At 51.7% G+C, this 21,389-nt stretch overlaps 1 protein-coding gene across 1 annotated transcript in view; it reads left to right on the forward strand.

Moving 5' to 3' along the window:
• LTBP2 (latent transforming growth factor beta binding protein 2) overlaps nt 1–21,389 on the forward strand; it is a 95,027-nt gene that overhangs the window by 20,161 nt on the left and 53,477 nt on the right. The window contains 1 exon segment of the mRNA XM_059690572.1: nt 790–1,036. Coding sequence (XP_059546555.1) covers nt 790–1,036 — 247 coding nt within the window.

The raw sequence follows: 21,389 nt of genomic DNA on the forward strand, positions 1-21,389 counted from the left end.
GCACAGTGCTGGCTTGGAGGAAGGGGTCCAGGTCAGCCCCACTTTACCCCCAGGCTGGACCCACGGCCTAGGACGGAGAACCCCCCCAGCTGCCAGTCAGGAGTACTACCTCTTGCTAAGCAGGGTGGGAGCTTCAGAGCAGATGATTTCAAAAGAGGAAGAAGAGGAGGGACTGTCACGCTGAAGATGCCTTTGAAAGACCCTTAGTATCCCCCAGCCTCCTTAGCCCATTCTTATGTGACTCATGAGGAAACAGATTCAGTGAGGTCAAGATCACATGACTCATGGGAGACCAACAACTCAAACCCCCAACTTTCAGGCCAGTGTTGAGCCCTTTCCCATGAAGCAGACTCATTCTTCATTCGTTCATTCATTCATTCATTCAGTATTAAGTGAGAGTCTACTCTGTGACAGTCTCTATTCTGAGTTCTTGAACTACCAGAGGGAACAAAACAAAACATCTGAACTCTGCCCTCATGGTAAAGAGACACAACAAAGTGGGGTCTTGAGTGCATACACAATGTCAAGAGGTTCTGCTGGAGGTGGCGGTGTGAGCGCCTCCACACCTCTGGTCATTCCCTCTTTGGCTGTCCAAAGATGACAGGCAAACCTCCCCCGGAGGCCTGTGGGTGGTGGGGAGAGAGAAATGGGGCCAGGGAGCCTTCGGAGGCCAGCGGATGGCTTCCTGTCTGAGTGGAGGAGGCCAAGCAGCACAAGGCAAGGGGCCCTTCTGACAAGTGGGTGTCAGGCCCCCTGCCCCTGCCCTCACCCCTCTCCCTGTCTCCCTAGCTGTGTGCCAGCCGCCGTGCCAGAACAGGGGCTCCTGCAGCCGGCCCCAGCTCTGCGTGTGTCGCTCTGGCTTCCGCGGAGCCCGCTGTGAGGAGGTTATCCCCGAGGAGGAATTTGACCCCCAGAACTCAAAGCCAGCTCCCCGACGCTCAGCCGAGGGCTCACACAACTTGCGCAGGAGCAGTGCAGCCAGACAAAGCACAGCGGCCAGAGCACAGCCACTGACACCACAGCTGCCACCAGCCAGGTAAGGCCCCTCCTCAGGGCGAACGTGGGGCCGGGGCTCCTTCCTTAGGACCATTTGGTGACAGTCTCAGAGAAGGCCGAGCTGTCCTTCCTCCCCCTCTCCCTGCCCTGGCCAGTGGTGTGGAGAGCAGGAGAGCAGGGTTTGAGGTTGGGGTTGGGGTTGGCATAGGCCAGTGATGGTGAACCTATGACACGCGTGTCAGAGGTGACATGCGAACTCATTTTTTTGGTTGATTTTTCTTTGTTAAATGGCATTTAAATATATAAAATAAATATCAAAAATATAAGTCTTTGTTTTACTATGGTTGCAAATATCAAAAAATTAATATATGTGACACGCCACCAGAGTTAAGTTAGGGTTTTTCAAAATGCTGACACGCGGAGCTCAAAAGGCTTGCCATCACTGGCATAGGCTTTGCCAGGCTGAGGTGGGCAGGGGAGGCGGGAGGTAGAAGAAAGCTGAGGATACCAGGCTCTCTTGTTTCCATTCCTGGCATTGCCACTTCCTAGGTAGGTGACCTTGGGCAAGTTACCTCTCTGATTCCTCCTCAGTGGGGTGGAGGCCATGATGATAACCGTAATCATGGAGTTGTTGTAAGACTAGATTAGTCAACACAAGGAAAGGGCTTAGCACAGGGCCTGGCACATAGTAAACTCTTTATAAATGTCTCGCCTTCTCCTCCCCCTTCTCTACCTGTGGTCTCTGTGATGCAGGAAGGACTCGCCACCCAACGCTAACCTCTCTCCTTGGAGGGGCCGAGCAGGAGCACGTGGGGAAGGGAGTAAAAGAAAAAGTGGGCAAAGAGAGTGTTCACAGGCAGGGTTCCCTGGCCTGCTTGCCAGCTAAACTGGCTAGACTTTTTCTAGCTCAGGACAGGAAATCTGAACTTTGTAAACTGGTCCATTTCTAGAGAGCTGTGTTTTCCTTTTGGTTTTTCAGGTTAATTTTTCCATTCGTTTTCTACTTGGGAAGTTCTTTGTGAAATGTTGCAACCTTGTCTTGCTGAACTAAGGGGAAAAAGGGGGTTTACCCTTTGGAGGCCAGGAGAACCAGGGAGAGAAGGCTGATGGGGAGGTCGGGCCCCCAATGGAAGGTTCGGGAGAGAAAGGAAAGGAGCTTGAGATTGTCTAGCAACTCTGAAGGGGGTGCCAGGCTGATCAGGGTCCTGGTAAGGTGGGGTTCCAAGGCCCGGCCACCCAAGCAGGTGGTTTCCAAAGGCAGCCGGGAGCAGAAAGAGCTGAAGGATGAACTCAGGTCCAAGCCCCGGGAGTTCCAAGGTCAAAACCAGAAGAGCCAAACCCTTAGGCCAAGGCCCAGGGTTGCTGGGCAGAGAGAGGGGCAGAGCTAGGTGGACAACACAGGGGCAGGGCCTGAGCCTTGTTCTGATTAGTCCCAGCTGAGGGTCCCAGGTGGTGGGAAGGCACTTGAGGGAGCCCTAGTGGTACCAGCAGGCTGGGAGCAGAGTCGTTTCAGCTGAGCTTTCCCCTGCAACCTCTCTTTTGGCTTGTGTGATTCATTCATTTCATGATGCACTGATCTTCCGTATGTGTGTGAGTGCATGTGTGTGTGTGTGTGTGTGTGTGTGTGTGTGTGTGTGTGCGGTGCTTGCATGCAAGTATTGGAGGGTGGTTGCTAGGCAGGACATTCTCCACTCACACCCTTGAGTCAGAGCTGTGACATCCCCTGCCCCATCTTGCCAGCCCACCCTGCTCCTCGCATTCTTCAGGCCCATTCCTGCTTTCTCCAACCCCTCCTCCCCAGTCACTTCTACCCAGCGGCCTGCCTTCCTGCAGCACGCACTTGGCATGCATCTCTGTGGGTCTGTGCCCTGGGTCTGCAATCAGACTGTGTGGCCTATGCCCTGGGAGGCAGGGAGTCCGTCTCACACCCTGGATTTCCCCGCAGCTCCTCCCGTGGTCCTGGCTTATAGAAAGCACTCAGCCTGCATTAGTACTCGATCACTTGGTCCAAACTGAAGACTTGGCATTGAACCCTCACCCCGTGCCTGGAACTGAGGGCCTGGCTCAGCGTGCAGGAGGAGGGGAGGCCCCTGCCTCCCTGTGTAGCATTTTTCTCTCTGCCTTGGGGTGGTCTGTTTATTTGCTCACTGGACCAGGAGCTCCTGAGAACAAGGGACTGCTCTTCGCCACAGTCTTCTATCCACTCATTTATGAACGTGGCCCTGGTACCTAACACGGCAGGTGCTCAATCAGCAGAAGTTGAATGAATAAATGAATGAGGCTTGATGCTGGGGAGAAAGGAGGATGAGCTAGGGAGCCCCTGATCTCCCAGTGAAGGTTTCACATGTGCAAGAGGTGCAGGGGGGTGGGGGAGGTGTCAAAGGCCCAGGGTGAGGTCCGTGGCCCACAGCAGGGCCACCCTCTTTGAGCTTCACAGGCTCCCTGGCCAGGGGCTACTGTGATGTTTTTAATGAGCTGCAGCCTCCAGGCCAGCAGTCTCTCTCTGCTCTGGGACCTCAGTGCCATGAAATCTGGGAAAGTCCGAGTGGCCCGCTGTCGGCCCAGCTGTGTTTTGCTTTGGGAGGCCAAATCCTGCTTGCCTTGTAGTGTCAGACATTTCCTGTGAGCATAGCCAGGTTTCCCAAGCAGCCACTTGCTTCTCTCCTGGTGGCAACTTGGACAGGCCCTCGGTGTCCAGCTAGGGCAGTGGTCGGCAAACTGCGGCTCGCAAGCCATATGCGGCTCTTTGGCCCCTTGAGTGTGGCTCTTCCTAAGCCTTAGGAGTACCCTAATTAAGTTAATAACAATGTACCTACCTATATGGTTTAAGTTTAAAAAAATTGGCTCTCAAAAGAAATTTCAATCGTTATACTGTTGATATTTGGCTCTGTTGACTAATGAGTTTGCCGACCACTGAGCTAGAGGGAGTGACATGACTCAGGGGCATTCTAGGAGCAAGAGAGGGGTACAAATGTCCAAGGGGGGAGACACTGCAGGGGTTGGTGACAGCCAGAGGCCCTCTTTAAGAGAGAATTAGATAGAGGCCAAAAGACTTTGTCCCAGAAGGAAGATGAGAAGGAGGGGCCAGGAGAGTCTGAGGCAGCAGGCAGCACGCCCTGTGAGAGCCAGACATGGCTAGATGTTGTCCAGCTGTGGCCTGCGCTGACTGCTCCTGAGCTCTGGGTCCAGGCTTGTTCCCCAAGTCTGGGCAGAGGGCCTCCCCACCTGGGGAGCAAGAGCCAGGCAGCTGAGGAAGGGCCTTAAGAGATGGGGAAGGGCGTGGTTACAACAACCTGAAACCAGCAGACCTGGGAAAACAGTGCTTCTCAGCTCCGCAAAGGGAAGCGAATCGCCTGGGAACTTGTTAACATGCAGCTTCTGATCCAGCAGGTCTGGGTGAGTGTCAGGTCTCAGGTGAGGCTGCTGCTGCTGGTCCGTGTACCTCACCATGAGTAGTGAGGGTTCTAGCCTGGGTTTTTGGACAATCCTGGATTCCGGTCCTGGGATTTATTTACTACTCATCAGCTGTGTGATATTAGGCAAGCATCCTAACCACTCTGAGTCAGTAGTCTCTACCTGATAGGATTGTAGAGAGGATAATATGAGATCATATGGGTAGAGCCTGATTTGAGTTCATGTTCAATACCCGTTAACCATCAGCTGGCTGGTTCTCTTTGCCTTGGGGACTTGAGTGGATAGAGGACTATGGCAAAGAGCAGATAGAAAGTCAGGGTGCATACATATGGCTGTGCATATGTGTGCGTGTGTATGCACGTGTGTCTGTGTGTGCAGACCTACTAGCAGATGTAGCAGTAGCACCAGTGGTGGCTTTGTGTCAGCTTGGTTGTTCCATAAGGACCAGTCTCATCGGCTTTATGGCAGATGGGGTCAAGGTGAGGTTTAACGACATTTCTCAGAATGGGAAGGACTTTCACTGGGTTTGCTTCTTAGCCTGACCTAAGTCAACCAGGACTTAGAGGTTGGCCCCTGGGGACATCTAAGCCTGTTTAGTCAGTACTTGGGCAACATGGGCCTGGGAGACAGTGCTGAGCAAAGCAAACGGGATGGCGGGGAGGTATCTGGAACGGTGTGGACCCCGTGGTAGCAGCTCTCAGTGGGCTGCTTCTCTTTATATCCCCTGGATTAATTTTCTATGCTGAGATAACAATTTGCCACAGTTCTATAGTTCAAACATCTGATACTGGTCTGATCAGGCTAAAGTTAAGGTGTCACAGAGGCTGTCGGGGAGAATCTGATTCCCGTTCATTCAGGTTGTTAGCAGAATTCAGTCCCTTGCAGGTGTAGGACTGAGGTCTCTGTTCCTTTGTGGTAGCATCTACAAGCTGCCCACATTCCTTGACTTGTGGCCACCTTCCTATCTTCAAAGCTAAGCAATGGCAGATGAAATCTTTATGTTTTGAATCCCCTCTGCTTCCTCTTTGGCTGAATCTCTCTCACAGGCTCTTGTTTTCTCCACTTTAAGGGCCTATGTGATTACATTGGGCCCACCTGAAGAACCCAACTTAATCTCCCTATTTTAAGGTCAGCTGATTAGAAACCCAAATTCCATCTGCAATCGTAATTTCCTTTTGCCATTTTGTGCAACATGTTCAAAGGTATAACACCAGGGGACAGAGATCATGGGGGCCAGGCACAGCCACCCACTGCAGCCCATTCCTGCTGGGACCCTCTGTCTGAAGTGGACAGCTCCATTGTCAAGGGCTTGCCACAAGGGCGGCCCTACATGATCTGGCCCCGTAAGATCTCTGACGTCAATTCTCACCACTTGCTCTCCCCACTCACCTGTTTCTGCCACTGGTTCCCCCCCAAATGCTTTCACCTTAGGGCCGTTGCACTTGCTGTGTCCCTCCGGAACACTGTTAGTGTCCGAGGTCTGTCATAACAAATTACCACACACTGAGTGGCTTACGACACCAGGAACTTATTCTCTCACAGTTCAGGAGGCCAGAGTCCGAAATCACGGTGCTGGTGGAAGCTGAGGGAGAATCAGTGCCACGCCTCTCTCCTAGCATCTGTGGGCTCCCGGCGATCCTTGTGTCCCTTAGCTTATAGCTGCATCGCCCTAATCTCTGCTTCTGTTGTCACGGGGTCCTGTGTGTGTGTGATGTCCTTCTAAGGCAGTGGTTCTCAACCTGTGGGTCGCGACCCCTTTGGTGGTCGAACGACCCTTTCACAGGGGTCGCCTAAGACCATTCTGCATATCAGATATTTACATGACGATTCATAACAGTAGCAACATTACAGTTATGAAGTAGCAATGAAAATAATTTTATGGTTGGGTCATAATTTTATTTAAAGGGCCAGAAGGTTGAGAACCACTGTAATCTAAGGGCACCAGTCATTGGATTTAGGATCTCCCCTAATCCAGTAGAACCACCTCTAAACCTAACCAATTACATCTGCTAAGAACCTATTTCCAAATAAGGTCACATTCACAGGTTGGGGGTTAGGACTTCAACATACCTTTTTGGCAGAAACAATTCAACCCCCGTCAAGCACGTCCCCCAACACACATGGCTTGCTTCCTCCCCTCTGGTCATTCCTTCTCAGTGACACCTGGAGGCTCTACCAGGGGGGCCCAGGCACCCCGACCCGAGAGAATGGCAAGGGATATTCCTAGGAGACCGATGACCCAGAATCAGAAACGAGTTCCCTGGGGAGAGGGCACCTGACACAGAAGGGACAAAGAGTTCATGACCTCAGCTGGTGGCCTCCAGTTTGGCTATTCAATGTCCCCCATGGGAAAACGTGCTTATTCCCCCTTTACCGCTTCGTGACAAGGACATGCGATGCCTTTCTCCAGGGCAGACCTTGGCTGTCCCTGACAGTCTGGCCTCCAGCCCTCCCTGGCAAGGCTGCGAGGGGTTAAGCAGCCGCATCTTTCGTGCTGTGTCACACACTCCTGGGGCCACTGAATGGTGCCTCCCTGCAGCGTTGACTCAACCCTATAATCCAGGCTGAGTCAAGGTTTTGGACTTGGGACTCCGGGAGTTGATTGCTTTCCTTCCTTTTCTTGTCTTTTTCTTTTCTTAGTCTTATTTTTTTTTCTTTTCTGATTGTTTTTATAACTCTGAGCCCCACGCGTGCCCCCTGGAGTTTTTCTGGAATTTCCCAATCCGTAGGACCTGGACTACACTTTGAAAAGACTTGGAATTAGGGGACCCAATCTTGCTTCCGGCTGGGATAGTAACTCGCACAGTGTCTGTGGGGACTTCATTCCCTAAACCTTAATGTCTCCGTCTGTAAAATGCGAAGGGTAATTCATTCCTCGCTGGGAGGAGTGAGGATTAATTGAAACGGTGTGGGTGAGCAGTTTCTTGGTGAGTTGCTGTAATTCTTCAGCAGGCCTGACAGCGGGCTGAGGCTTCTGCTTACACCTCATATACGTGAGTGGGTTACTTTCAGGAGAAACTTCTCACCAAGGCCCCGCCCGGCCATCTTTTTAAGGTTTTAACCTCAGGGCTAACCTTAGCCACCGTAGACACCAAGAGCTGTGCTTTAGGTCATCGTCTCTGAGACCGGTTCCCAACCGTTGTGCAGGGCACAGCCTGTGCGGCTGTACGTGGTAACCCTCGACCTGGCCCCTTCCCGGAGGGAGTTGACTCCCATTTTCCTGTTATTTAATATCGTGAACCTCCGACTTGAGAGTCCCCGTTTGGCTCACTTTTTATTTTCCACTTTCTAACATGACATGATGTACTAATTATGTTTTTTGTCTGTTTTTCCCCAACTACAGTATGAGCTCCTCCAGGGCAGGGATCTTTGTTTTGTTCAGCTACATCCCAGGCTCCCAGAGCAGCGCCTGGCGTAGAGTAAGCACTTAATAAGTAGCTACTGAACGAGCATCCTGCCGCAGTGTATCCCCAGCTGCTGCCTGGAGCAGAGACGGAGGTCTGGGGTCCATTCCCTTCTGAGCTTGCACCCGGCCCACCCCCTAGCGTGCTATTGATCAGGAAGGGGCTCTCCCCATGCCCCCAACCGGTGGGTGCCCGCCCACCCTGTGCCCGTTGGCCACGGGGGTCACACTTTTCTCCTAAGAGTGACTGCAGGGCAGCCAGAGCAGGGCTTGGCAGACCCTATGGCATGCCAGGAGTCTGGGGCGGGGCTGTGGCAGCTGTGATGGGGTCTCCTCCCAGTTTCTCCCATCTCTTGGGCCTTAGAAGAGTGCCATGAGCCCCTGCCCTGCGGCTGTGGGTTTGGAAGAGGGGGGCTCGGAAGGGAGGAGTCAGAGGGAGACGCTCACTCTGGGCCTCCAGCCAGAACAAACGGAAAGGGCTCTGCTGCCCCAGGTCTGAAGTCACGGAAGCCCTGCTGCTGCTTTTGAAATTGCAGAGGGACCTGTGCCTCAGTGAGAACTTCCTTCACTGCCCCGGCAGCCGGGATGGGCAGGCACCCTGGGCTTGCAGAGTGTTCTGGGAGTGGAGACGGGCCACCTGAGGGCTTATGCAGCGCCCCTTGGCACTCAGTCCCTGCCGACTGTGCTCATCTCTGGGAGTAGCTGGGTGCGTACGAAGCACCCCATTCCCGCCGGGGAGAGGGGAAGGCAGGCTGTTCCGTGCTGGGCCTTTTAGTCACTGGACACGATAGCAGGAGACAACTCCCACTTCATAGTCTCTATGACAGATTGTGTGATGCGCAGCCTGTGCAGCTGCATGTGGGGACCCTGGACCCAGCTTCTTCCCAAAGGGAATGTCCCCATGTCGCCCACAAAGCACGTTGCTCCCAGGCTGTCTTCTCTGGCTGGATTTAGCTGCGGAGGCCCCTTCTAGGTTTCTCTAAAAGGAAGGTGGGCTCTGGGACTTTTTAGAGTGTTAATGTGCGCCTCTCCAACCCCCCAAATACCCAAGACCCATGGCGCTCAGGGCCCGGGCAGGGCATAGCTGGCCGTAAGGTGCCTGTGTGAATAGCAAGAAGAGATGGGCTCTGGGCAGTCACTGGGCACGCAATCTGGCCCTTAGGTCACGAGGAAGGTGGGGCAATGTGCCTCTCTGTGTGCAGCAGAGCCTGGAAGCCTCCTCCTCCACCTCCGGGCTGGTGAAGATGCCAGGCGCAGGCCTCCGGGTGCTCAGGGGAGAAGGGGGCACAGGCTTTCCTGCTCCCCCCACAGAACAAGTGGGCAGATTCAAGGGACGTAGTGTCTGCTTCCTGCACACTTGCCTCCCTCCCTCTCTAAGCTTGAACGTGGACATCTGGCCTAGATGGCCGGGGACAGCCCCCAAATCTCTGGTGAGGACTGCATGACGCCCCTTTTCAGGACTCTCCCCGAGCCGAAGATTATCAGGATGCTTCCCCAGGTGAGGTGCCAGACAAGGGCTTCCTCCCAGCCCAGCTCGGCCCCAACCCTATAGTCTCTGACATAGGAGCTGTTGGCCTCCTATCTGCACACAGCTGCAGCAAAGTGATGGAGGAAGCTACAAGCCTCTTCCTCTTCTAACACCCCTTCCTCCTCCTCACCATCCACAGGGCTCATTGCACTCTGCTCTGAGTTTCAGGCACTGTGATGAGGTCTCCTCCCCTTCTCTCTCCTCTCTTTTCCTCTCCTCCCCATACCAGAGTCACCAGCTCAGTGACATCCCGGAAATGGATGTTGCACAAATGTCTTGTGGCCTATTATGTTGAGCCCAAGTACGGCATATACATGGAGTGGGGTGCGGGGCTCCACCTGCCGCTGGGATGGGGGCAGGCACCCAGGCCAGAGGGACAGGGAGACCCAGTGCTCACCACAGCCCTGACCTAGCTTCAGCCTAATGGGGTGCCTAGAAGTGTGGCTACAGTGGCCAATGTTTTGGCCAGTACTGCGTGGGACTAAGGTTCTGGTTGAGGTGACATTCTATTTCACAACAGGGTGGTGGTTAGGGGAACTTTGGTGTGGTGTTAGCATGAGGTTATAACCTGAGGGTTGTGGTTAGGGTTGGGTTAGGGTGATGTCAGAGTAGAATTGAGGACTACGGGTTTGTCAGTGAGGTAGGGTTGTTATTTTAACCTCTCATTTTTGAGCATTATTGAGTCAGCTGTCCTACTATGCGAAGCCCTTTACCGGCTCCGCCTAATTTAATGTTGGGAATAGTATGGCATCGTGGTTAAGATCATGGCTCATGAGCCAGACCCCAGTTTCATCTGATTCTGTTGCTGCTTAGCTGTTTGATACTCCAGGGTGTCCGCCAAAATATGTATACACACTGTAGGAGCTCATAGCTCAATTTTGAAAACGAAGTGCATTTTAATAAACTCTGCCTTTATAATCATTCAAAGTGTGTGTATACATTTTGGAAGGACACCATATATGAGTTTCTTCACCTCCCTGAGTCTCAGTATACATTGCTGATGCGAATACTGGACAGAATAAAAGAAAACACAGGGTTGCAGTCAGAGTAAAAGAAAATATCGTGGATAAGGTGCTAAGCCACACAGCTCAGTGCTCAATACATGATAGCTGATACCCTTTCTATCGGGGGTTCCAGCAGGAAAAGGTGACACCCTCCGTGGGGACAGTTCGATAAAGGGCCTATCTGCAAGGGCACAGACAGGGTTAGGGGAGACCACAAAGGAGGGGGGACCCAGGGGTAGCTGTGTAGGGAAGCCCTTACTTAACCCTCCAGGTCTCAAGGGGACAGGGAGCAGGGGCCTCTGACACCCAGCGCGGCTCCAGCCGTTGGGCCACGACAGGGCTGTGGCCTCTGGTAGAGGAACACGGCCTCCGCCCACCGGCAGAGGCCCCTCAGGAGGGAGCCGGGGATGCATACCCCGGCTCCTTGCGGGGTCCCACGTGGGCTGGGGCAGGTAGGAGATCTCCAGCTCATTGGCCAGTCCCCACAGTGACCGGTGAGGAGGAGACTCCTGCTGCCCCCACCCCACAATGAGGAAGCTGAGGCAGGGCGATTGCAGCCCAGCTCTGCTCGAGGCTCCGGGACCCATGCGTGCAGTCATTTTGCTCAGCAGCCTCTAGCGCAGGTGAGCGGAGACAGGTGCAGACCTGCCAGCCTGGGGTGGGAGCTGCCGAGGACTGGGGCTGGCGGGGCACCCAGTGTCTTTTTCAGGAAACTATGGAATCCTGGCTAGAGCCTGGAGCAGCATTCCCCACGGCCATGTGTGGGGAGCCTGCTGGGCCATTAAAACATTAATGTATGCAATTTTCAGCATCCAGCTTGAAAAAAAATAGTGACAAACATTTCAAGCTTGTGGCTGTACTCATAGCATTTAACTGACCTAATCCTCTAGGATTCTTGTTTGAAAAGAGTTAGGGAGAGATGAAGCAAGGAGGGAATGGAAAGACAGTTAATACTCATTCTCAGATGCCCCAGGGAATGTCTGTCCCATCCGGTGGCTTTGTGCAGACCGTGGCTGCTCAGTAAATGCCACCTCTGGGTTGATGGGGGGGAGGGACGGGGGGGGGGAGGGTTGTAAGAGAGAGAGAGAGAGAGAGAGAGAGAGAGAGAGAGAGAGAGGGAGAGAGAGAGAGAGAGAGAGAGAGAGAGAGAGAGAGAGAGACCCGTGGGGTGTGGGTGGAAAGCTATGCTGAGAGATCATGCTTCAAAAATCACGGCGTTTTTTCAGGTCCTGTGAATTTTCCTTTTAAGCTCAAGATTTTCGAATATATATCAGGTTTCACTCCTTGCTCACAATGTAGAGGAAGTTTCAGATGCATGGTTCCAGTCGTTTTTCCAGTTACGCAATGTTTAAATCTGCCACCACTTAACCAATTTGCCACCATCAGAAAAGGAACTGTAAGTTTCCTGGGTGAAAAGTACTTTACCGAAACAAAGTGGTACCAAAGGGTACAGTCAGCCCTCTGTATCCACGGGTTCCACATCCGCAGATTCAACCAACCACGGATAGAAAATACTCAAAAAAAAAAAAAAGTGTTACGTTGTTGCTAACAGACCTAAGAGTCAATACTGAACATGTGTGGACTTTTATTTTTGTCATCATTCCCTAAAACAATACAGTATAACAACCATTGACATAGCATTTACATTGCAGTAGGTGTAAGTAATCTAGAGATGATTTTAAAGTATGTGGGAGAATATGCATAGATTTTATGCAAATTCTACACGATATTATGCAAGGGACTCGCGCATCCATGGACTTTGGTATGTGTGAGGAGAGGTCCTATCACCGATCTCCCATGAATACGGAGAGAGGGTTGTATTATGATAACAGTAAGGGAATCTCAAATGTATACTTGTTTCCACTTGTCGAGCTGAGTCAATGTGTTAGCATTTCTCCTTATCCTCCCCGGATCACCAGCTCACCTATGTGCACACGCGCGTGCGCGCGTGCGCGCGCGCACACACACACACACACACACACACACACCATCTCTGGTGGGGGGCTAAGGAGGAAGGTTTAAGTCTTGCAAGATAATTTCCCGGAAAAGGAAAATGGTTAAATGCAAAGTCATCTGATGACCGTGGTTGTAAGATTGGCTGCTTAGGATCCAGAGGGGTGTGTATGCACGTCTGTCTGTCTGTCTGCAGATGACATAGTGGCTATTGCTAAATGATTTCCAATAACAAAATGTGAAAACACATAGTTCTTTTGTTAGCCACATTGCTGTGGTTTTGTGTCCGTGATTCACTGTGGAAGTGAGTAGCTGTGACAGGCATTTTGTGGTTGTTGTTTTTTTCTTCTTTTTTCTCCTAAAAAAATATTTGTGAAAGGTCTAAGATTCAAGGAAGTCCAGTGCTTTTAGAAAAGAAAAATCCCCGCTCCTTGCAAAACGAAGACTGCAGATCAAAACCTCTGGAGATACCACATCTCTCCTCCCAGCTGGTCCCCTACGCTGCATTCTCTCCCTGCCTCAGCCCCTGGCTGCTGACGAACATATCCACCCACAGGGGCACCCAACGGACGGTGGGGGGTTGCATCAGGGGCCTCTCGAGGGAATGTGGTCCTCAGAGGAAGCGGGGTGTCTTTCTGAGGCCCCAGCCAAGCCACAGTCTTGGGAAGCGAATTGATTCCACATTTGGTTCTGTCTTTGAGGTTCTTGGGTCAAGGTCAGAGCCCCTACAGCAGGCAGTAGTGTGTGAGGGAGGAACTGTGAAATCACTTATGCCTTATGCTTAGACCAGTCTGGGTTTGGTTCTCAGCTCTACCACTTAACAGCTATGCTGCCTAGAGCAAATAATATAACCTCACAAGCCTCAGTTTTCTCATCTGTAAGATGGGGATGACATCACTACCTTCTAGAATGGTCAGGAGGATTTACTAAAATCTATAATTACATCTGACACCTTTTAGATGTGCCACGAACGCACTCACTCTTATTTGTCCCTAGACTTTGGGGTGTATCTGAGTCTTTTGTTTGCATCAAAAAGCAGCAGTGGTAAATAGGAACTCGGAGTTTGCCCAGAACACGTGAAGGTGTTTCTGGCCCAAGTGAGGTTTCCTGTCATGGCCAAGGGTGAGCATCAGGGTGGGGAGTGTCACCCCCAATGGCAGACGGAGCTTGGGCCCTGAGACACACTCAGCACCTCCCTGCTGGTGGGGACCCCGGGCAGGGTAGCAGCCTTTCTGTGCATTAGTTTTCTCTTCTGGAAAACAGGGGATGATAGTTCCTACAGCAGAGAGTCGCTATCGGCATCAAATGTAAAGGGCTTAACAAAAATACAGTGAAAATGCCTGTAGCTGATGTCTGGCATAGACTCAGTTGGTAGCTTTGAGCTGCTACGTTACTGAGTGAAGACGTCTCAGGTTGGGTCTCAGTTCTCGTAGAAATCTCCTTTTGTTTGTGGTCCTGGGGCCGAGTTTCAGCTCCTGAAAGAGCATGCCAGCCCCTGAGAGCGTATCCTTGACCCAGGCCCGCCACTGCCTTTGTCTACAATGGGCCTGTCCAGGCGAGTCCAGGAGTGGGGCGAACTCATCTGAAGTCACAGGCCTGTGTTTTCTGTCCAATCATGCAGGCCTGTTCAGCTCTGTGTGTGTGTGTGTGTGGGGGGGGGGTCAGGGGAGGGGGAGAGCATGTGTGTGTGTGTTGGGGGGGAATATTATAGAGGGTAGAGGGGTACCAAAGGCCATGAGCTGGGAACTCAAGGTTTCAGGAGGGGGGCATCTCATGCCAGTTTGATGGTAGTGAGATGCCCATATACCAAGCTCTCCCTGGCTTTGGGACGTGATCCTAGCTCTACCCCCTCAGCCTAAAGGCCTCTCCTCTCCTTCCCCCTCCTCCTCTGATCTCCTGGAACCCTTGTCATGTGTCCATAGGCCCTGACTTGTGTTTTCATTCCGTTCAATGGCTTCAGCCCTCCCACCACTTGGTTTGATCAGGGTGGGAACTCATCGCCATTTATCATGCGCCTCTTTGCAACTCACTTGGTGATGAGGCTCCGAGGGGCTTCTGGACCCTTGGAAGACTGAGGCACCCCTGCTTCAGGACTGCTCTGAGGCGGGGATCAGGCCCCAGGACAGGCCTCAGTGCCCCCCAGAGAGTCCCCCAGATGTGCACAGTTCCTGCCCACCTCTGCCTTACTTGCTGCAAGGAAGCAGGGTGCTGTGTCCCCCTGAGCAGCAGGATGTGGTCGGGGCAGCAGACACTCCCCCAGGGTTCTGCCCCTCCCCACCTGCCAGGAGCATCCCCCGGGACCTGTGTGCAAAACCCCTCAGACCTGGGTGTGGCCGCAGGAAGAGCTGGACCTCAGAGCAGGGGGATGTGACTCACAGGCGGCTGGGCGGGGTGGGGCCTTGACTGGCCAGTGAGGTCAGGGGGGTTGGAGGAGTGGACACAGCGGGATCAGCGCAGGAGAGGTCTGGAGACACTTGGGGAGGCCGGCTCTGGCCCTTCCAGGAGGGCGCCAGGGAGTGAGGGTGCTGGTGTTGATGCTGCTGCATCAGCGTGTCAGGCAACAGGCGGGGTGGGTCCCCCGGGCACTGCCCACTGAGCAGCCACCCCACCAGTCTCTCAGAAGTCAGTCTGCAGCCCTGCCCTGAGCAGGACTGTCTGTGGCCTCCTCTGGGGCACACAGGGACACAGGCCCATGGTTCCAGGGCCCTGGCTCCTGCCTCTCCGGGCTGCTGTCGCTGCTCAGCTCTGGCTCTTTGGAAGACTTTTCTCACACTGGGCTGAACCCTGCTCCCTGTGACATGGGCCTGTCCTCGGGAACCCAGTCTCCTTTCTGCCACAGCCCCGCTGACATCTGCAGGCAGAGAGGACAGTTTGGGGGGCTGACAGCAAGGCTGGGAGGGTGCTGCTTCCCCCGGAGCAGAAAGGCAAGCACCTGGGTATGAGTGAAGCTTCCCAGGGACCAAGCATGCAGCGAGGCAGTCAGGGGAGCCTTCTAGCCCTGTAGTTATAGGCCGAGGTAGACTTCTGGGTTCAAATCCCAGCCCCTCCATTTCCTCTACTGTGCTGTCCAGTGCGGTGGCACCCGGCCACATGGGGCTACTTAAATTTAATTTAAGGTAAAACTCAGTTGCTCAGTCACACAAGCTGCACTTCCAAGTACTCAAAAGTCACAAGTGGCCCAGCCCGTGTGGCTCAGTGGTTGAGTGTCAATCTATGAACCAGGAGGTCATGGTTCAATTCCCGGTCAGGGCACATGCCCTGATTGTGGGCTTGATCCCCAGTGTGGGGCCTGCAGGAGGCAGCCAATCAATGATTCTCTCTCATCACTGATGTTTCTATCTCCCTCTCCCTTCCTCTGTGAAATCAATCCTATATAATAAAACCCTAATATGCAAATCGACTAAACGGTGGAATGACCGGCCGCTATGACTTGCACTGACCATCAGGGGGCAGACGCTCAATGCAGGAGCTGCCCTCTGATGGTCAGTGCACTCCCACAGGGGGAGCACCACTCAGTCAGAAGCCGGGCTCATGGCTGGCGAGCACAGTGGCAGTGACAGGAGCCTCTCGCACCTCTGCTGCAGGCCGCCGGTAAGGGGCGAGGGGTCCCAGACTGCCAGAGGGCTCAGGCTGCAGGCCAGGCTGAGGAACCTCCCCTCACCCTCCAGTGCACGAATCTCGTGCACCAGGCCTCATATATATATATATATATATATATATATATATATATATATATATATATATATTTTAAAAGTCACCAGCAGCTAGTGATTAACAGATTGGATACCACAGACTAGTGAGCATTTCATCAACACAGAAGGTTCCACTGGACAGTACAGATCTAGGTACATGACCTTGGACAAGTTCCTTAACTTCTCTGTGCCTCAGTTTTCTTTTATGAAAAATGGGGTTAATAACAGTCCCAAGCCCTTACGGTGGTTGTGAGGATTAGATAACATAAGGCATATAACATATAACACACAGCACAGGATTAGTACTCCATAAGTGTCCATTATTGTTGTCTAGGACAAGTGGGGCAGGGTTCCAGTCCCCCCCTCCCCACAGGGAACCCACCAAGCTGGTACCTGTGATACCCAGAGGCTGGGGAGCGATGGCTGTGGCTGGGTCTCACCTGCTCAGCTCTCAAACTCTGTCTCACCCAGAATCAGCAGGCTCCTGGCTCCGTGCCAAGGTCATGGTGTTCCCTCCCCCTCCCCCACCAGGCCTGGGTGCCACTTGTTTCCTGCTGGGGCTGGGAAGGGTTGTGGCAGGGACTGGCACAGGACGTGTGGCTACTACACCATCGTGGGTGCCTGGGGGATTGGCACTGACCGTGACCTGGGCGTGAGGCCTGCCTGGCCAGCCAGGAGGACAGAAGGAACAGACAGTGAAGGCTCCCCCTTGCCTTGCCAGTGCCCAGCTTCTCAGGGAGGCACCAGGGCATGTTCGCCTGCAGTCCCGGGAAGGAGAGCTCCGCCCCTTTGGCCAGGAGCAGAGATGGAGTCCTGGGAACAGCTCTCTTCCTGTTCCCCTCCTTCCTCTCTGCCTGCTCCCTCTCAGCACCTTCACAGCCTCTCACTCTGCCTGCCCCTTTAGCGTGGGGGCTCCCAGGACTCCCCCCCCCCCGCCTTCTTTACTCTCTCTACTCCTATATTTCTCAGTGTTTAGGTGTCAGAGCACCTGGAAGTCATAAGAAATACCATAAACGATCAATGTAATTAATTCCACGATCAGAGCTGGGAACAGTTTTATTAGCAGAAACTATGACGATCGTCTGTATGTGCAAAAGAAAAGGCCTGGCGAAGGGCACACACGAGGAGAATAAGCTGTCAAGTGAAGTGCGGTGGGCTGTTGCCACGTTTCCCGTTAATATGCACTCACGGCTTGTTCATGTGTTTTATCGCGTGCGAGCGGACAAGTGGTAGCAAGTACCAAAGGTTAGAGACGGATGGATGGGAGCGTAACTCAACCCTGAGACCAGTGCGTTCATTGATGCATTTCTCCCTTGAAATTGGGACGTGTTTGCAGAGTTAGTGCCTCAGTCCATCAGTGGAAGGCACGCTGAAGTGCGGTTTGCTCTGCACACTTTCCCTGAGTGATATCACTCCTCTTTACTCTGTAACCACCACCTCTGCACTTGGCTCTCCCTCCCCCACCAGCCCCTTCTCTCTCGTCAGCGGCTCTTCCTGGGTGTTTCCATCTGCAGATCCATCTTGAGACACTCGACACGCATCATGTCCAAAACGGAGCCATTTCTTGGATCTCTTACACTGGGATCTTGGCATCTGCCCATTTGTCTAAGCCACAGTAGGGAATTCTCTCGGACTTAAATATCCTCTGAATCTATGCTTTCCTCTGGGTACCACCCTTGGTCCTTATAGCCTAGAGAAGAGCCTCCAGTCCTCCTTAATCTGATCCATCCACCACCAGGTAATCTTTCACCAGAGATGGTCATTTTAAAAGGCCCATCCTATCATGTCCTAGACCTTCTTAAAGACCCCGAATATCTCACGGCTAATCTGTGGCTTCCACTGTGCCCCCACACCTTTGCTGGGATGCCGGTCCCTTTGCCAAGCCTCCATGGAAGCAGACAGAGTAAGAGGGTCTTTGCCATCCCTGGACCTTAGTGCCTAGCATGTGACGGCACTCCATAGGTGCCTCTGAATGAGTGAAAGAGGCTGGGCTGCTCCGCAGTCTCCAGGGGCCCCCCCTTACCCATTCAGTACAGCCCAGGCAACCCTCCCCCCACATTTCAGGCCCTCCCCCATATGCACCAGACTTACTCTTCTTAACTCCTCAAAGCCTCAATGTCCTCATCTGTAAAACAGTGATAAAGAAATCACAAATGCTGGGGTGGCTTAAGGATGAACCTCCCTGGTTTGGTAACCTCACTCCTGTACCCGGGAGTTCTGCCACCTTCAGCAAGGCGTAGGCAATCCCTCCCCTGTTTTCTTGACTGTAAAATGGGGATAGTGAATAACTCTTAGGGGTATGGAGAGGCCCACGTGAGCTGATGCAGGCGATGTGCATTGCTGGCATAGAGGCTGGGACAGAGGCTGGCACAGAGGGAGTATTCATTGCACTGTAACACTAGCTTATTCCCCATCCACCCACTTCCCACTGTTACTGCTTCCCAGGGCATCCTTCCAAGGTTGCTTTGTGAATATGCAAATACATGCAACAGGTGTCCTTATTGTCTCTCTTTTTACCCCAAAGTTTACATGTCCCACACGGGGAGTCAGCAGATTTTTCTCCATACAAGGCCAGCTAGTAAATAGTTTAGGCTTTGAACAGCAGATGGTTTCTGCGATTCCTCAGCTCTGAGGGAAGGCAGCCTCTGACATCGAGGGCGGCTGTGTTCCAATTAACTTTATTTGTGGAAACTTAAGTTTGATTTCCTTTTTTTCCTTTATTTAATTTTTTTTTGTTTAAAGTATTACACACAGTAGTACATATATCTCCTTTATTTTCCCCCATTGCCCTTTCCCCAGCCTCCTTAAATTTGATTTTCATATCACTTTCTCATGTCATGAAATATCCTTCTTCTTTTGATTTTTTTCAAACACTTAAAAATGTACAAAAATGACTGCTGTGTCACTGTCTGTACAAACACAGGGAGAGGGCCAGCTCCGGGGCTGTTCTTCCACTTTTCAAAGCGTCTCGGAGACCTTCCCTACGATGTAGAGGGGCTGCTGCTCTCTGTTTTGAGGGCGGATGACTCCATCCTGTGGATGTAGCCTAGTTGTTTGACCAATCCCCTAGGGCAGGGCACTTCAGTTGTTTCTATTCTTTACAAAATATTGTTATTACCAAATAGCGCTGTTATGGATAATCTCGCCCATCCACCGTTTTTGACATTTACAAGTGTCTTAGGTCAGATTCCCCTGGAGGTACAGCTGGGAAATGGATTCTAGTGCTTTATTGGGGGAAGCAAAGGGAGCGGGGGGAAGCAGAATGGGTAGGTGGAAGTATCACACATTCTCACTCATATGTGGAATCTAATGAACAAAACAAACAGATGAGCAAACTGGATCCAGAGACATAGAAGCATGGAACAGTCTGTCGAATCTCAGAGGGAAGGCATGGGTGGGTGGGTGGGAAGAGATTAACCAAAGAATTTATATGCATATATGCATAACCCATGGACACAGACAATAGTGTGGTGAAGGTCTGGGGCAGGGCTGGGGGTGGGCTAGAAGGGATCAATGGGTGGAGAAAAGGGGGTATCTGTAATACTTTCAACAATAAAGTTAAATTTAAAAAAAGAAAAGAAAAGAATGGGCAGGTGGGAAGAGCCACGTGAGAATTGGTCCTGGAGAAATCAAGCCAAGGCCTGATTAAGGGTGGAGCATGCAGAGTGGTCCCACCTTGAGGCAAGTGGGTGGGGCTTTTGAGCTTCTGGTTCAAACAGTCATTGGCTTCGTGGTCACGATAGTGGGCGGAGCCTGTCAAGTGGCTGCCATCAGCCTAGAGCAGGACTCAGAAGAAGGCAATGGGGACCTGGGCTGGGCACCTGCAGCGTCCACCACAGCAGGTTTATCTGCAGCGCAGTCTCAGGGGTGGAACTGGAGGGGCAAAGCATAGGTGCACTGTGCTGGGGGTAGACTTTGCCAAATTGCTGTCCATAAGGGCCAATTTACATCCTTACCAACAACATCCGAGAGTGCCTGTGTCGGCATAATCTATGATCTCATTGAATTAGCTTATTATTAAGCTTTGGGATTTTTGCTAATCGGATGGGTTACACAATGCCATCTCAGAGTAGTTTCCATTTGCGCATCTCTTAGAATGAGAAAGATTGAGCACATTTTTATGCGTTTAGGAAAACTTGTATTTTTTTCTGTGAGCTGTTCATATTTCTTTGCTGATTTTTCCTTTTGGACTGTTGGTCTGTCTTTTTTCTTTGTAAGAGCTCTTTATATTTTATGGAAATTGGTCTTTTATTATACGCTAGAGGCCCAGCGCGCAAAATTGCACGAGACCCCAGACCCACCGCACTGGTGGGACCCCAGACCTGCCGACCTGCTGCCCCGTGAGACCCATCAATGCAACCCCATGGTGACCAGTCATTTGGTCGTTACAGCATTACAGCCACTGGCCTTTTATAACATGGACGAGTTGTACATATTTTTCTCATTTTGTCATTTTACTTTGTTTAAGGTGGTTTTGGTCAAGCCTAGGGTTTTGATCATAGGGTTGTTTGGACAAGTAGATAATATATTATGTAAAGCACACGGCATGCACCAGGCCACTGCCTGATAGGCACTGCATGGATGTTATCTCCCTTCCCTCCCCTCTCCTCAATTCTGTGCTTTATCTAACTGTGTTCATTATTCTTCCTTAAATATGGCCCATGCTTCCCACCTCCATACATTTTCTTAGGTCATTTTTCTTACCTGGAATGTCTTGCTCCTCACTTTTGACTGTAAAATTCCTAACCATCTCTTGAATGGGTGGTTCAAATGTCAGTCTTTCTTACCTCTGAATTCCTACACCTCTATTAGCCATCCTAGTCCACTGTGGATCCTCGTTATTGACATACATTTGCCGTGCATTTCCTGAGCTTCAGTTGTCTTATCTATAAAATGGAGTTGCTGGGAGAAATAGAGATTTATTTTTATTACAAAAGGATGCACATTTTCTATAAAAAATTTTACAGAAAAAATTCCACAGATATAGAAACATATAAAGTTTAGAACAGTAGTTAGACATACACAGGCATCCTCATTCCCCAGGGGCAGCCACTGTCACAGGTCCTTCCAGACCTTTCCAATGCCCGTGTAAATGGTTTTAGGGGGAGAGAGGGAGAAGTTTTCTTAAAACACAAAACCGGAAGCATACTATCCATATTATTCTGCAATTTACTTTCTTTTTTTAAAAAAAATATATTTTATTGATTTTTTACAGAGAGGAAGGAAGAGGGATAGAGAGTTAGAAACATCGATGAGAGAGAAACATCGATCAGCTGCCTCCTGCACACTCCCCACTGGGGATGTGCCCGCAACCAAGGTACATGCCCTTGACTGGAATTGAACCCGGGACCCTTGAGTCCGCAGGCCGACGCTCTATCCGCTGAGCCAAACTGGTTACT

The sequence above is a fragment of the Myotis daubentonii genome, chromosome 1, assembly GCF_963259705.1.
Source record: "Myotis daubentonii chromosome 1, mMyoDau2.1, whole genome shotgun sequence".
Taxonomy (NCBI): Eukaryota; Metazoa; Chordata; class Mammalia; order Chiroptera; family Vespertilionidae; genus Myotis; species Myotis daubentonii.